Source organism: Carcharhinus amblyrhynchos, chromosome 13 (assembly GCF_965287045.1).
Source record: "Carcharhinus amblyrhynchos chromosome 13, sCarAmb.v2.hapA, whole genome shotgun sequence".
Classification (NCBI taxonomy): domain Eukaryota; kingdom Metazoa; phylum Chordata; class Chondrichthyes; order Carcharhiniformes; family Carcharhinidae; genus Carcharhinus; species Carcharhinus amblyrhynchos.
The window spans coordinates 6,648,940-6,664,409 of NC_137336.1; the positions used below are offsets into that span (position 1 = coordinate 6,648,940).

The 15,470-nt window shown below is 42.2% G+C and overlaps 1 protein-coding gene across 3 annotated transcripts in view; it reads right to left on the reverse strand.

Moving 5' to 3' along the window:
- The window catches only part of LOC145351671 (protocadherin alpha-C2-like), a 261,415-nt gene that overhangs the window by 242,700 nt on the left and 3,245 nt on the right, over window positions 1–15,470 (reverse strand). For 2 of the 3 annotated variants that reach the window (XM_080201236.1, XM_080201240.1), the window contains exon 1: window positions 2,937–5,506. The exons of the other annotated variant lie outside the window; for it this stretch is intronic. In XM_080201236.1, coding sequence (XP_080057362.1) covers window positions 2,937–5,447 — 2,511 coding nt within the window. In that variant the 5' untranslated portion in view covers window positions 5,448–5,506. Of the gene's footprint in view, window positions 1–2,936; window positions 5,507–15,470 lie in introns of those variants that run through there. 3 annotated transcript variants of the gene reach the window in all.

Here is a 15,470-nt window from a genome sequence, read left to right on the forward strand (position 1 = left end):
AACCTTTATCCATGATTTTGTCATATTTTAAATGAGCTCTTTATGCCTCCTTGGCCCTGAAACCTAAACTTAAACCGATCCATAATGCGATAGCCCATATCCAATTTTGCACTAGCTCCCAATTACCCATTCCACACAATCTGAGCTATGTTAGTATCCGGTGACCAAGATTTCACAATTAAAGCCTCATTCTAATGTCTTCACCCGTTGTAATCTTTTGCACATCTTTCAAACTCTTCAGTCCTTTGAAACTGCACTATTCCTCCCAAAATTTCAGTGAATAAATGGAAAGGTGCAGAGTAATTGTTGTTACTGGCCAAAGAGACATCAGGATTACAATTGGGTGGATAAAATTGAGATCCCAAACATGTTGTCACTAAAATTATATTTCGTTTTCCCAGATGTAGATAAGGCATCAATTTAGTTAGATAATAATTTACAAGATTGAAGAAGGTACACATGATGCTCTATATGAACTGAAAGGAATGTTTGGAAATATGTTTAATCGTGTAGGTGGAAATAAAGTTATAGTTTGCCCCAACTCTGATGGAAAATATAGAAGTCACAAGAGGAAAGTTAACTGAATCTAATGCCTGGCACTGAAAGAATGCACTGCTGGTATGAGGCTTCATAAAGGCAAGTGAGGCAAGAGTAAAACATACTTCTATTAGCTGAATGGCTGTAAACTGGGAGAGGGGAGTGTGCACCAGCCACTGAAGGTAAGCATGCAGATGCAGCAGGAGATAAAGAAGGCTAATGGTATGTTGGCCTTCATTGTGAGAGGTTTCGACTGCAGGAGCAGGGATGTGTTGTCGCAATTACACAGGGCTTTGGTGAAGCCACACCGAGAGTATTGTGCGCAGTTTTTGTCTCGTTTTCTTGAGGGTGGATGTTCTTGCTCTCGCGAGAGTGCCGTGAATGTTTACGAAGCTGATTCATTGGAATGGCGTGATTGATGTATGAGGAAAGATTGATTAGATTAAGACTATTTTTGCAGGAGTTCAAATGAATGAGGGGGTATCTTATTGAGACTGATAATATTCTAACAGGATTAGACAGGGTACATTCAGGCAGGATATACCCGATGGTGGGGGAGTCTCGCACCAGGTCTCACAGTCTAAGGATTCAGGGCCACTTCAGACGGAGGTGAGGAGACATTTCTTCACTCAAAGAATGATGAGCTTGTGAAATTCATTACCACAGGAAGTTGTTGATGCCAAAACATTGAACACATTCAAGAGACGGTTGGACATAGCACTTGGGGTGAATGGGATCAAGGCTTATGGAGAAAATGCAGGATTAGGCTATTGAGCTGCAGTAGGCTATTGAGCCAATATTGTAATGAATGGCAGAAAGGGTCAAATGGCCTCCTCCGGATCCAATCTTCTATATTTCTGTGTTTTCATTATATTTCCCCTGCAATTGTTGGAAATGGAAGAAGGCCACAGTGAAACTATTTGGTTACCAGTGCAAACTGCAGTGTCAGTGATGTAGACACTTACAATCGACTGCATGACACCTTCTCCCCGCCTCTCCCCATCCCCACCCGCCCCCCCTTCCCTCCGCCACTCCATATAATAAATGTAAATGAATAATTGTAAAAGTTTGACTTTTAATGTTTACCTTTCCTTCTAAATGTTTGGTTAATCCATGTTATTTTCGTCTGATATTCCCTAGCATTTTCACTCGTAAAAATGAATGTGCAGCCTTCCTCTGCTTCTCTGGAAGCAAGGATGAGAAACTTTGCAACATTCTGGAAATGACTTTGGAGTCCTTGAGTAAAAATTTCCAGCAACGTATGGCGTACTATTCAGTTCAGTCCTGTCTGTGCTCCTTGATCACGCAGATTATGTAGATGTATAGTATCACATTTACAAACAAACAATCACTGCTGTTGCTCCCTTTATGACCTTCCAACATATTGTGGGCATGTTGAAATTCCAATCACATCGACAGAATATAAGCATGGTAGGCAACTACATAAACAAGGTACGATGAAATTGAATGTAGCCAAATCCATTTCCAGAATATATATTTTGCTGCTGCGTGGTCTAGCTGACAAGGAACTGGCAAAATTACAAGATATATATAACGGTTGAAATCTATGAATAGATAAAGTGTTTGATTATTTTATAAGTCTTAATTGTATACCACAAATTATGCTTTAGAGTATACCAGGTAATTGCCTTCGTTCTAGCTCAGCATTAATTAATATCTGGGATTTCCATAAGATAGTGATTGAATTTGATGATTGTTAACATAACATGAGGGGCTTGGACACCCTGAGTAGGCAGTAGCTGTTTCCCTTGGTAAAGAGGACTACCACGAGGGGACAAAGCTTTAGGGTGAGGGGCAGGAGATTCTGAGATAATTTGAGGAAACATTCCTTCACTCAGAGGGTGGTGGGAATCTGCAATGCACGACATGGGATGGTAGGGGAGGCCGGAAAACTTACAACCGTTAAAAAGTATTTAGATGAGCACTTGAAATGTCAACATTCAACGATATGGGAAAATTCCTGGAAAGTGGAATTAGTCTGATATTTTGCGGCAGTTTATGCATGTGCAGGCTCAAGGGCATTTTCTGTGCTGCATGATTCAAAGACTACAACAAAATGTTAGATATTGGAAAAAAAAGAAACAGATTAGAGTACTAAATATTCACAGTAAAGCCTAATATTTGACATTGCATTAATTCCTTATGAAACGCAAGTGGATTGCTTTTTGGCAAAAACGATGTTGGTTAACGTGCAACGTAGTAAGAAACGATATATTGAGGGTTTTGATAGAACAAACTGGGACAAAAATAGAAAATGCTGGAAATCCAAAACAGCTGGATCAGCACCTGAACTTTAGGTTATCTGTTTCTTCCAGGTGCTGGTCCTCAAGCTATAATCTTCCAATATTGTTTTCTTTACTGAGACGTGCGATACTCACCTCACCAGAAAAATACGGCCGGCTTTTCGTTAAGCTTTCAGATTGTTCTGATAGGCATGTTCTATTATTCTTCCTAGAAGACCCAGAAGTTGTTGGACTGACTGGAGCGAAATACATCAATTCCATTTTGGTTGCCTCTGGTGCTGATCGAATCTTGTAACGGTATGGTTCTGAAAGAGACCCGTTTCCTCGAACCTCAAGGACGTTAGTAATCAATGTGGAGTCTGGTACAACCTGAAGGTTGGCATGCGAATTCTGCACTCTCGCTTTGGCCTCTAATTCTCTGGCACAGCAACAATTGGTAAGAAAACAATTCCCAGTGCGGCCTGATTGTCTTTCGCTTGGGCAAATGACAATAACAAGGACAATTATTATAATAAGAAGTAAAAAAGATATTATTCCCAAGGAAATTATTATGTAAAATGCCAAATCGGAAGATTGCTGCACATCTCGATGAGGATCCTGAACCTCTGACCGAATTTGTTCATCCGGTTCAATTATAGTGAGTGTAATCGTTGTACTGGCGGAGAGAGGAGGGTGTCCATTGTCCTTTACCTGGATGACCAGTCTTTGTGTGACGCCGTCACTATCCTTAAATCGGCGAATACTTCTAATTTCTCCCGAGTTTGGTGTAACTCTAAATAGTCCTGGGTCGGTGGCTTGCAGGATTTGATAAGAGAGCCGTGCATTCTGTCCAGAATCAGCATCAGAAGCAATTATCTTCATTACCAAAAATCCTGGCTCTGCAGATCGAGGAACAACCGTCTTACTGTGGTTCACTGCGCTAGGTGTAGTAATGACAGGATAGTTGTCATTCTGATCGAGAATAATCACATTGACGGTGATGTTGCCAGTAAGCAATGGCAAGCCCACATCTTGAGCTTGAACTCGAATCTTAAAGCTTTTAATCTTCTCGTAATCAAAGGAGCGCTGCGAATAGATAATGCCATTTTTGGAATTGATTGAAACATATGAAGACACTGGAGCTCCCTGGACATCACTTTCCTGAATTCTGTAGGATATCTGGGAATTTTGTTCAGTGTCTGGGTCGAAAGCGGTTACTGATCCAATTGAATTTCCAGGTGTGTTGTTCTCGGCCACATACACTGTGTGTGAAGACTGTACAAAGCTGGGTCCGTTGTCATTTACATCTGAAACCTGTACAATCATGGTTTTATTTGTGGATAGCGGAGGACTTCCCTTGTCTTTACATGTCACAGTCACTGCGTATTCCTGGGTACGTTCCCGATCCAGCACGCCGTTTATGGTCAGTCTGTATGAATTTCTAAAGGAGGGGCTCAGCTCAAATGGGACATGTGAGGATATCTGACAATCTGTACGGCCGTTATTATGTGCGTCCCTATCTGTAACACTGACAAGTGCTATCAATGTCCCTGTTGGAGCATCCTCGCTGATTGTACTGGAAACTGGTTTTAAAATCAATTCCGGCTCATTGTCATTAACGTCCTTAATGTCCACCCGAACAGTACAGTGTGCAGATAGTGATGGTGTCCCCTTGTCCTTAGCTTCCACGTGAAATTCATAAAGATGTATTTCTTCAAAATCCAAATTTCCCTTTACGCTGATTTCACCGGAATTTGCATTAATTCTAAATACTTCCGGTACTTTTTCCTCGCTGTAGCTACTTAAAGAATAAACAATGTCGCCGTTGGGCCCATCATCCAAATCAGTCGCGTTCAGTTTTGCCACTAAAGTACCGAGTGGAACATTTTCCCTTAAACTAGCAACGTACAAGGACTGTTGGAAAACTGGCGCATTGTCATTAATATCGAGGATAATGATGGTTACCTCAGCAATTCCTGACCTCTCGGGTATTCCGCCATCAACAGCAGTGAGCAACAAATGTTGTGACGATTCTTTCTCGCGGTCAAGAGGTTTCTCCAACACCAGTTTAGGAATTTTCCATTTTCCAAGAGTCTGTACATCTAAGACGAAGTGTTCATTTGGAGTGAGCTGGTAAATTTGGACAGAATTACTTCCAACATCAGGATCCTGTGCGGCCTCCAGAATAAACCGGGTTCCAGGTGTGGCCGATTCCGCAATCTCCAAACGGATTTCTCTGTTGGAGAAACTGGGGGAGTTATCATTTATATCCACAATCTCGACCTCGATATCGTACTGTTCCACAGGATCATCAATCTCAAGTTCCAAAGGCAGAAAACAGGTAAGACTCTGTCCGCAGAGTGTTTCCCTGTCTATTCTTTTATTCACAAATAATATTCCATTCTGGAGGTTTACATCAAAATATTGCAATGGCGATTTGGAAACGAACCGGAATCTGCGAGTTAAAAGCTCATCTGAATTTAATGCCAGGTCTTTGGCGATTGTTCCTACCAAAGCACCGTACTCTAATTCTTCTGGAATGGAGTAACGAATCTGCCCCGAAACCAGGCTCCAGGCACATAACAGCAAAATGGACGCCGTGTTTCTCATCAAGAAACCCTCTGTACGTGTTAAATCCTTTCCGGGGATGTGTTTTGCGATCCTCATCGTTTCTTGTGTCTGGTATTATCAGTTATTCCGTCACAAGAAAGTCAGATGATGCAGCAGATACGTTGACAAGCAAGGAGACCTTCTCAGCGGATAGCTCGGTGTATTCACTTGAACGGCAATAACCTGCCTGCTTTCATCCCTCAGTGTTGGGGGCTGGGTGGTGGATCTCCAGCTAAATTTATTTCCCTTATTGGTAGACAGCGACACAAAGAGTCTTTGCCTATAACTACACTGAGGTCATATTAAAGCTAGGCATCAGGTAATTTGTGAAAATCTCTACTTTCTGATGTCCACAGTACCTTCACCTCAGTGTTAATGTAAGTCTACTTGTGACAGTAATAAATAAGTGTAATTGAATAAATTTAGGAGAGCACTTAGCAGATAAATCATGTGTTGATGATTTGATTCATTTTATTGTTAACAAGTAAATTAACTATTGCATTTGCAGTATACATTTTTAAGACAATACAGCATATTTTTGCGGCCACAGAAAAGGCCATGTCCGTGTTTTGTGTTATTTTGTTTTTATTCCTAGCAGTCGTAATGTGTGGAAATGCTGTAAATACTCTGCTGATCTGGCAGCATCTGCAAAGTGTGAAACAAGAGTTTAATTTCAGGCCTGTGACTTCTTTCAGAACTGGGAAAAGTTAGGTAAATGGGTTCTGAGCAAGAAATGAGTGGGATAAGGACAAAAGGAAGGCAGAAGAGATTAAAAAGACAGCTTCCAACGCCAAAGTGATATAGACATGACAAAGAAAGAAACAAAGTATGCACTTAGAGCAGGTGTGCTTTTGATTTTAAAAAGGGATAAAAATGTGAAACAGGAAGATAAAAGTAAACCAAATGCTCACTGAGATATGTTTTGAAATTGCTGAAAGTGATTTCGTTTCTTCCAAATTCTACTGGATTTTTCACGGAGATGACTTGGCGTCTAGATAACAGTAGTGTACTTGATTTAACCGATGTGGACTTCAGGGGGACTCTAGACGAGATCCCACATGGCATCCAGAGCAATTTGATTAACTGGATTCCAAAATTGGCTTCGTGGCAAGAGGCAGAGTGCGATGGTTGAAGATTGTTTTTGTGACTGGAGGCTAGGGTCCAGTGGTGCTCTGCAGGGATCAGTGCTGGATCCCTTGTTGTTTGTAATGTACATTAATTACCTGGATGTCAGCAGCTCAGTGGAAAAGTGGGCAGCATGGTGGTACAGTTGTTAGCACTGCGGCCTCACAGCTCCAGGGGCTCAGGTTCAATTCCAAGGTTGAGAGACTGTGTAAAGTTTGCATGTACTCCGTGTATCTTCGACGGTTTCCTCCAGGTGCTCCAGTTTCCTCCCACAGAGCAAAGGTTAGGTAGATTGACTGTGCTAAATCGTCCCATATTGTCCCAAGATGTGTAGTTTAGGAGGATTAACAAGTAAATATGTGGTGTTGTGGGGATAGGGCGTGTGTAAGATCCTCTGTTAAAGAGTCTTTGCAGACTCGATGGGCCGAATGGCCTCCATCTGCATTATAGGGGTCCTATTCTATGAGTGTAGCAGGTGTGACAAGTAAGCTCGCAGCTGACGCAAAGTTTTGTGCTAAATAGTGAGAAGCTTAGTTTCAGATTACAGGACAGTAAAGATGGACTGGCTGCAAGGCAGAAAAGTGGCAAATAGAATTTTAGGCTGAAAAGCATGAGGTTATGAATTTTGGATGGCTTAACAAGGCAAGAGAATATACAATGAAACATCGGGCCCGAGGAAGTACGAAGGACCAGACAGAGCTTGAGGCGCATGTCCATTGATCCCCGAAGACAGCAGAACAAGGAGATATGGTGGTAAAGAAGGCACATGGGACATTTGTCTTTACTAAACGAGAATATGATACAGCTGTATAAAGTGCTGGAGTTCAGTATACGGTTCTGGTTGCCCAATATAGGAAGGTAGTGGTTGCACTAGATCAGGTGCAGAGGAGATTCACCAGGATGGTGCCTGGATTTGAGCGTTATAGCTCGAGAGGCTGTTATTATTTTCCTTGCAGCAGAGAAGGCTGAAAGGGGACCTGAGTGAAGTGTATAAAACAATACAAAGCATGGATAGGGGGGAAATTTTCCCCTCAGTAGAGGGGGTGACATGGTGGCACTGTGGTTAGCACTGTTGTCTCACAATGTTAGGAACCCAAGTTCGATTCTTGGCTTGGGTCACTGGCTGTGTGGACTCTACACGTTCTCCCTGTGTCTGCGTGGGTTTCCTTCGGACGTTCCAGTTTCCTCCCACAATCCAAAAGATATGCTGGTTAGGTGCATAGGCTATGCTAAATTCTTCCTCTGTGCACCCAAACAGGCAACGGAGCATGGTGACTCGGGAATTTTCACACCAACTTCATTGCAGTATCAATGTAAGCTTTTAACGCTAATAAATAAACTTTTAGTAATTAGCGGGCATAGATTTAAGATAAGGGGCAGGGGATTTAGAGGGGATTAGAGGAAAAACGTTTTCATCCAGAGGAGGGTGGGAATCTGGAACTCATTGCCTGAAAGGATGGTAGGGCACGCTCACGATCTTTGAAATCTTGCCCTTACAGAGTTGTGACCGTGCAGATGAAGGTCATTCGACCATCATGTGTCCACCGATTCACCTACGGTATAACTTAAAGTCATTTCCGTGTTTTTCCCGTACCCCTGAGCATTGTTTCTATTTGAATAATCATAGAATCACAGAACTCCTACAGTGCAGAAGGAGGCCAGTCGGCCCATCGAGTCTGCACTGATCACAATCCCACCCAGGTCCTATCCCCGTAACCCCACATATTTACCCTGCTAATGCTCCTGACACTATGGCCAATTTAGCACTGCCTGCCAACCTAACCGGCACACATTTTGACTGTGGGAGGAAACTGGAGCACCCGGAGGAAACCCAAGCAGATACGGCGAAAATGTGCAGACTCCACATAGACAGTGACCCAAGCCATGAATCGAACCCAGATCCCTGGAGCTCTAAGGCAGCATCGCTAACCAATCTGCTACTGTGCCGCCAATCATCTAATGCCTTCTTGTGATTTTTTTGTGTGATACCCATTAGATTTTCTGTAACTAAATCAGAAGTTTGCACAGAAGGCATGTCTGTATTATGGGGCAGCTTTTACTGTCAAAATGAAAAGTCAAGTAGCTTCTTGCGAATCTTGTAGACCGCCCCTCAATTTCAGGATGATGTCCGCACATGATCGCGCGTTTTTGCCATGGTCTGGATAGAACTAAATATATTGATTCCGGACCAAAGATTTTCGGACACGTGGGCAGGATTTCATGGTAGCGGGAGACGGAATGCAGAATTTATTTATCTTTTGTTCCTTCTCTGCTACCACTCTGCCTGTTGAGGATTTTGGATTTAAAGCATCATACGCTCGATGGATAAATAGTCGATCTTTTAAACTTTTAATAGCAAGTTCCTCTCAGTCATTAATGTCGATGTTGTTCCACGTCAAGGGGGTCTTCGGCTATCCGGGTAAAATATCCAGGCCAGCATATGGTTTTATCAGGGCTACTGCCTGTACGCTTGGGGGTCTGGCTTCAAGAAGGTCACTAGCGCTTGTTCAGTGTTTCTTTGTATTCATTCATGCGATGTGGGCGTCACTGGCTGGACCAACATTTACTGCCCATCCCAAACAGCTCTCCATTTCAGAGAGGCATTTAAGAGTCAACCACATTTCTGTGGCTGTGGAGTCACATGTACGCCAGACCAGATTAAGGCGGCAGATTTGTTTCACTAAAGGTAATTAGTGAACACGATGTGTTTTTGTTTTACGACAATCGTTTCATGGTCATCATTAAACTTTTTAATTGCAGGTGTTTACTGAATTCAATTTCACCATTTGTCTTAGTGGGATTTGAACCCAGGTCTCCAAATCTTCACCTGGATTATTCGTCCAGGAAAAATACCACGACACCACTGCCTCCCTGGAGAATTTAGTGTTCTAAATGACGAACAATTGCCCGGAAATATCATACTTGCAATGGGCCCACTTTACGCGGGGAACCAACTCGCATCAACAGAAAAAAAACAAAGGAAATCTTCCATTTACATTGCGCATTTTAGGTGGGAGGGATTTCACAGAGGTTCGCGCCAATTCAATGGACTTCTTCGCTTCAGGCAACCTGAAACGGATGACAAATGGCAGAGGCTAGAGGTAATTTTCATGTAACTGACTGGAAATGTTGAAGGTTGCCTACAATCACCAGCACTCTTCCTTCTGGGCTCACTGGATCCGCGCCCACTAATGGGCCACCGCTGCGGTGGGCAGGTGACCTTTCGAGGAGCTTCCCTTTCACATGGTTAACCTCAGAGCTGTGATAATTGTTGCTTAAATAAATCGTAACCCCTCCAAAGACCTGGAGATGGAGAAGGCTCACGTTCACACCGAGACAATGCCTGAACCCAACTCTAATCTTGTTTGCAGAGTCAGGAACCTACTTGTCATTCTTAAATGGACAACAAACACGGAGGTGGCCTTTCAATCTTCAGCAAGATTTCCAGATGGGTGTGCCCAATAGTCACTGCAGAGACAGAACCCAATATTTACTTGACCCTCAACTGTGCCTTAAAGTGCACACGATTTCATCCGGTATGAAAGCAGTAAAGACACGTTAAAAAAGAACGAAAAAAACAGCCATTTTTTTTGAGTGGTACATATTAACGACGTCCATTGGTAGAAATTCTCTTTCGCCTTTGAAAAGCCCCATGGATTCATACTAAAACCAGCTAGTCTGACTTAATTTGTAGGATGAGGGGCAGAAATTATTATTTATTCATAATTACCATTGAGAATGAGGTGGCTAGCTGCCATTTTTAACCGCTGCAGTTCACATGGCATGGATACAACTACAATGATGTAGGGTGGCATTTGCAGGATTTTGACACAGCAACAGGGCAGGAACAGCGATATAATTCCGAGTCAAGATGATGTATGGCTTGGAGTAGGACTGATGTTCCCGTGCATGATGCCCCCATGTTCCCTGGTTGCCCTCGCGCTCCGAGGCGGCAGAGGTCCTCTTTGCACGTAGTCCCGATTATCATCATGCACAACTCTTGTTTTGGAAGGTGCTGTCGAAGGAACCTTGATGAGTTTCTGCAGTGCAGCCAGTAGATGGCGCACATTGTTACCACTATGCTTCCGTGGTGGATTTTAATACCGTGGTTGGAGTGCCAGTCAACCAGGATTAGTTGTTCTGGGTAGCTACAGGTGCGTGAGTGTTGTTGGAGCTGTTCCCTCCAGACAAGTGGAGAGTATTCCACAACAGTCTTGATTTGTGTCTTTTAGATTATGCACATGCTTTTTGGAAGTCTGCCAGTGAGTTACTCTGCGAATTCCCAGCCTCCGAACTGTTCTTGTAACTACAGTAATTACATATATATGGCCAGTCCAGTTCAATTTCTGGTTAATAGCAACTCCCAAGATGTGATAGTGAGGGACTCACCGAGGATATTGCCATTGAATGTCAAGGGGAAATTGTGTGATTCTCTCTTGTTGGCGATGGTCTTTGAGTAACACTGGTGTGACTGGTGTGGTTACGCGCCACCATTCAGCATGCAGTTTAATATTGTCCATGTCTTGCTGCATACACAAACGGATTGCTTCAAGACACTTTCTTTTCCTGTTTATGGCCACCGTCTCAGCCCATGAAGGCCGGTTTGCAACATATCTGATATGCACATTAGTTTCCAATTTCATACCCTCTATATCACAATGATTATTTTTTGCACCTCCAGGATAACTCCATCAGCCGCCTTTGCTTCTTCCTCAGTCCACTGAAACCTTCATTTTCTCACACTTTGCATGAGCTTTGCCTATGCTTTCCTGGCAACTCTGAAACATAAACTTAAACTGACCCACAATGCTATAGCCCAGATCTTATTTTGCACCAAGTCCCAATTCCTCATCAGTCACAAGCTGAGCTTTGCTGGTTTGTTGTGACAAATGATTCACAATTAAAACCTCATTCTCATGTCTTCACAAGTTCTTGTCCTTATCACTTTCAAAATCTTTAATCTTTTGAAACTGTAGTACTGCTCCAGAAACTTAATTGAATAAGTAAAAAAGATCAGAGGGTAATTGATCTTATTGAGCAAAATAATATCAGGATTACAATAGGGTAAAAAATTGAGATCCCAAAGATGTTGTCGCTTAAATTATACTGAGTTTTCTTAATATGGACAAAACATCAATTTAGTTAAAAAAATTGCAAGATAGAAGATAGTGCAAGTGTCGCACTGAAATGGGTGGAATGTTTGGAAATATGTTTCATCGTGTAGGAGGAGGTAATAGTTTTCCCCAATTCTGAAGTTAAAACAGATGCCAAAGAGGAAAGTCAACTGAATCTAATTGTGGCGCATGAAGAATGAGCTGTTATACTTATTATACTTCCTCTGTAACTGTTGGAAATGGAGGAAGGCGACAGTGAAATTATTAGTTGTCAATGCACATTGTAACGCCAGAGACGTAGGCAATTATTATCTACTGCGTTTTTCCCCCAGTATAACAAAAGTAAACAAGTAATCGTATTGTTTCACTTTTACTGTGTACTCTTCATTGTAAAAGTTCGTTTCGTCTGATGTCCCTCAGCACAAATTTGTTTAGCCCTCTTCTCTCAGGAACGATGAGAAACTTTACCAATTGTGGAAATTATTTCTGATCTGATGTCTCACGGTAAATTGTTCCATCAGCTTATTGCATGATATTTAGCCTACTTTTATCTCCTATTTGGCTGTGTATCTTAATCAGGTGTATTATTCCAAGGGAAAGTTTTAAACTAATAAACATAACTTCACTGTTGCTACGTCCATTCTCACATTCCAGCTGATTGTTGGCATGTCAAATTTCCAATTATATCCCCAGAATATAAGCATGGTAACCAATCATGTCTATTTAAGTTACTTAACTTAATACCATGAATAATACAAAACTGAGGCATAATTAATGGAAAGAAAATAGTTTTAAAAATAAAATGATACTATCTCCATAACTGCAGTGAACAAGATACTGTGGACTTTAGTTTAGTCGAATATATTTTCAATATATGCCTTTTGCTACAGAGTAGTCTAGTTGATGAGGAACTGCCTCAGTTACAGACATATCTTTCAGCTGAAATCTTGTATATATAAGCTGTCTGATTAATTCAAAAGTCTTAATTTTTGCCACCAGTTTTGCTTTAAAATACACTTGTAAATTGTACTCACTCTAGCTCAGTTTTAATTAATGAATATCTGGAATGCCCACAAGACAACTCTTGAGCCTGATGACAGCAAACAACAAAATGTTAGATATTGAAAGAGTAAACAGTTTAAAGTATTTAGTATCCACATTACTGAGATTTTGCATCAAGCAGGAGACAGACTGTTTGCAGAATAGGAACACAGCATAATAGAGTAAAGCAATCAAGTCAGAGGGATGTTTCAAGGGAGAAAGGCAAGGCTGGTGGGCCTCTACTTAAATAGCAGGAGTGTTACAGATAAAATGATGAACTAAAGCACGGATTGAAAGATGGAATTTTGATATAGTAACCATCGCAGCGACGACGTTGAGGGCGGGGGCGGGAGGTGTGGAGTGGGGGGCAGTGCAGGATTGGCAGCTCAATATTTTCGGATGTAGAATATTCAGGAGAGACAGGGGAGGGTGTAATAGAGGAAGAGACATTGCATTACTAGTTAAGGAGTCAGTTATTGCACGAAGGAAAGTTTGCAGCTTGGAAGTGGCATCAAATGATTTTTTGTGGATACAGTTTAAGAATAAAAAATGGGCAGTCACATTGCTAGGTATTCATCATTGAACTCCAGTTGGTCAGATGGGAATTGCGGAGCAAATGTGAGCACAATTCATGGAGGTGTGTTAAAAACATTACCAACAGGACAACTATAATAGGCGAGTTCAACTTTCCCAACTTTAATTAGCTTAAACATAGTGCTAAAAGTTTGGGTTGTGGTTTTCTAGAAAAATGCACAGGATAACCTTTTTAAGTCAATGTGTGGCTGCTCCAACAAGGGACAGTGCAGTGCTGGACCTAATTTTCGGGAACACAGTGAGACAGGAGGTTGAAGTGGTGAAGTGGTGATGTGTGTGTGTGTGTGTGTGTGTGTGTGTGTGTGTGTGTGTGTGTGTGTGTGTGTGTGTGTGTGTGTGTGTGTGTGTGTGTGTGTGTGTGTGTGTTTGTATGTGTGCGTGTTGGGGAAGAGGGGAGCTGGACACATTTTAGGGACAGCGATTACAACATGGCACAATTTAAGATTGTTATGGACACGATCATGGACAAGTTGCAAAAACTGTTTGAATTGGGGGAAAACAGATTTAATTAAAATAAGTCAGATATGGCCATGGTAGACTGCACCCAGCTATCTGTGGGGAAATGCACACAAGGGCAGTGGGGGACGTCCAAAAAGGAAATGGAGAGGATCCAGGCCCCACATGTTCCCTTCAGGCTGATAGGAAAGAGTAATAAGTCCAGAGAACCGTGGATAACCAGAGATGTTCAAGATACAAGAGCAGGTGCTAGGGGAGTAAATAAATGGAGGCATTAGTGGAGTACAGGAAGGGCAGGGTGGAGTTAAAAAAAAACAATGAGAGCAAAGGGAAGACAAAAACGATCTTTGGCTGGCAAAAGTGGTGAAAATCCAACGAAATTCTCTAAATACATCAATGGGAAGAGGATAACAAGGGGAAGAGTAGAGCCCATTACAGTCAAAGGGGATAATCTATTCGTGGAGTCAGTGGGCATTAGTAGAGTGTTGAACCAGTACTTTATATCCATCTTGACAGAAGAGAATGAGATGAAGGTATGGAATTCAGGGAGAGAATCTGCGAAGCTCTTAAGCAAATTGACATAGGGAGTGACAAGTTGTTGGAGGTGTTGACAGACTTAAAAGTGTACAAATCTCCAGGTTCATTTTCCCATGGAGGAAGTTCCAAGTGCAGAGCAGCTAACGCGGTCCACAACTTGTAGAAATAAGCCAGGGAACTACAGACTAGTGAACCTCACGTCATTGGCAGGGAAACTACTGGCAAAATTCTGAAGGAGAAGATCTATCTCCACTTAGAGAAGGAGGTTTAGTCAGGGGTAGTCATCATGGCTTTGTCAATGAGACAATTTTTTTGAGGAGGTGACCAGGTGGGTAGAAGAGGGCATTTCGGTTCATCTAGTCTCTATGGATTCCAACGAAGCCCTTGGCAAGGTCTAACATGGGAGACTTACAAAGAGGCCTTCTTTTGCACCGTAGGGATTCCATGATTCTGTGAAAGCAAATGCACATGGAAATGCAGGGTAATTTGATAAGATAGGTGCAAAATTGGCTTAGCTTTCAGAGAGAAAAAGTAATGGCAAAGGGATGCTCTTTTGACTGGAAGCCAATGTCCAGTGGCATACCACAAGGGGGATCTGTGCTGTGTCCCTTATTACTCGTCATTTATGAACAACATAGTTTCCTACAAGGGCAGGATGATTAGCAAGTTCATGTATGACACAGGGATCTGATGGGTGGTTAACAGTGAGGTTGAGTGCCTTGGGTTATAGGAAGACACGGATAGCTGTTCAGATGGGAGAACAATGACAGATGGAAATTAACCCTGAAAAGAGTGAGGTAATACACTTTGGAATGAGTAATTTGACAAGGAAGAATTGAATGAACGGCATGACATTGGGAAGTATTGAGGAACAAAGGGACCTTGGCATGATTGGCCGCTGATCTCTAAAGTTAGAAGGGCGTATTCATGGGGTGATGAAAAAGCACATGGGGCATTTGCCTCCATGAGTCGAGGCATAGATTACAAAAGCAGGGAGATCATGGTGGAGGTGTGTAGAACTTTGTTGCGGCCACAGCTGGAGTTCTGTATGCAGTTCTGGTCGCCACATTATAGGAAGGAAGTGATTGTATTGGAAATGGTGGAGAGGAAGTTTACCGGGTTATTGTCTGGGATGGAACATTGAGGTTATGAAGAGAGTTGGATAGACATGGATTGTATTTTTTTGGAGCAGAGAAGACTGACAACCTAATTG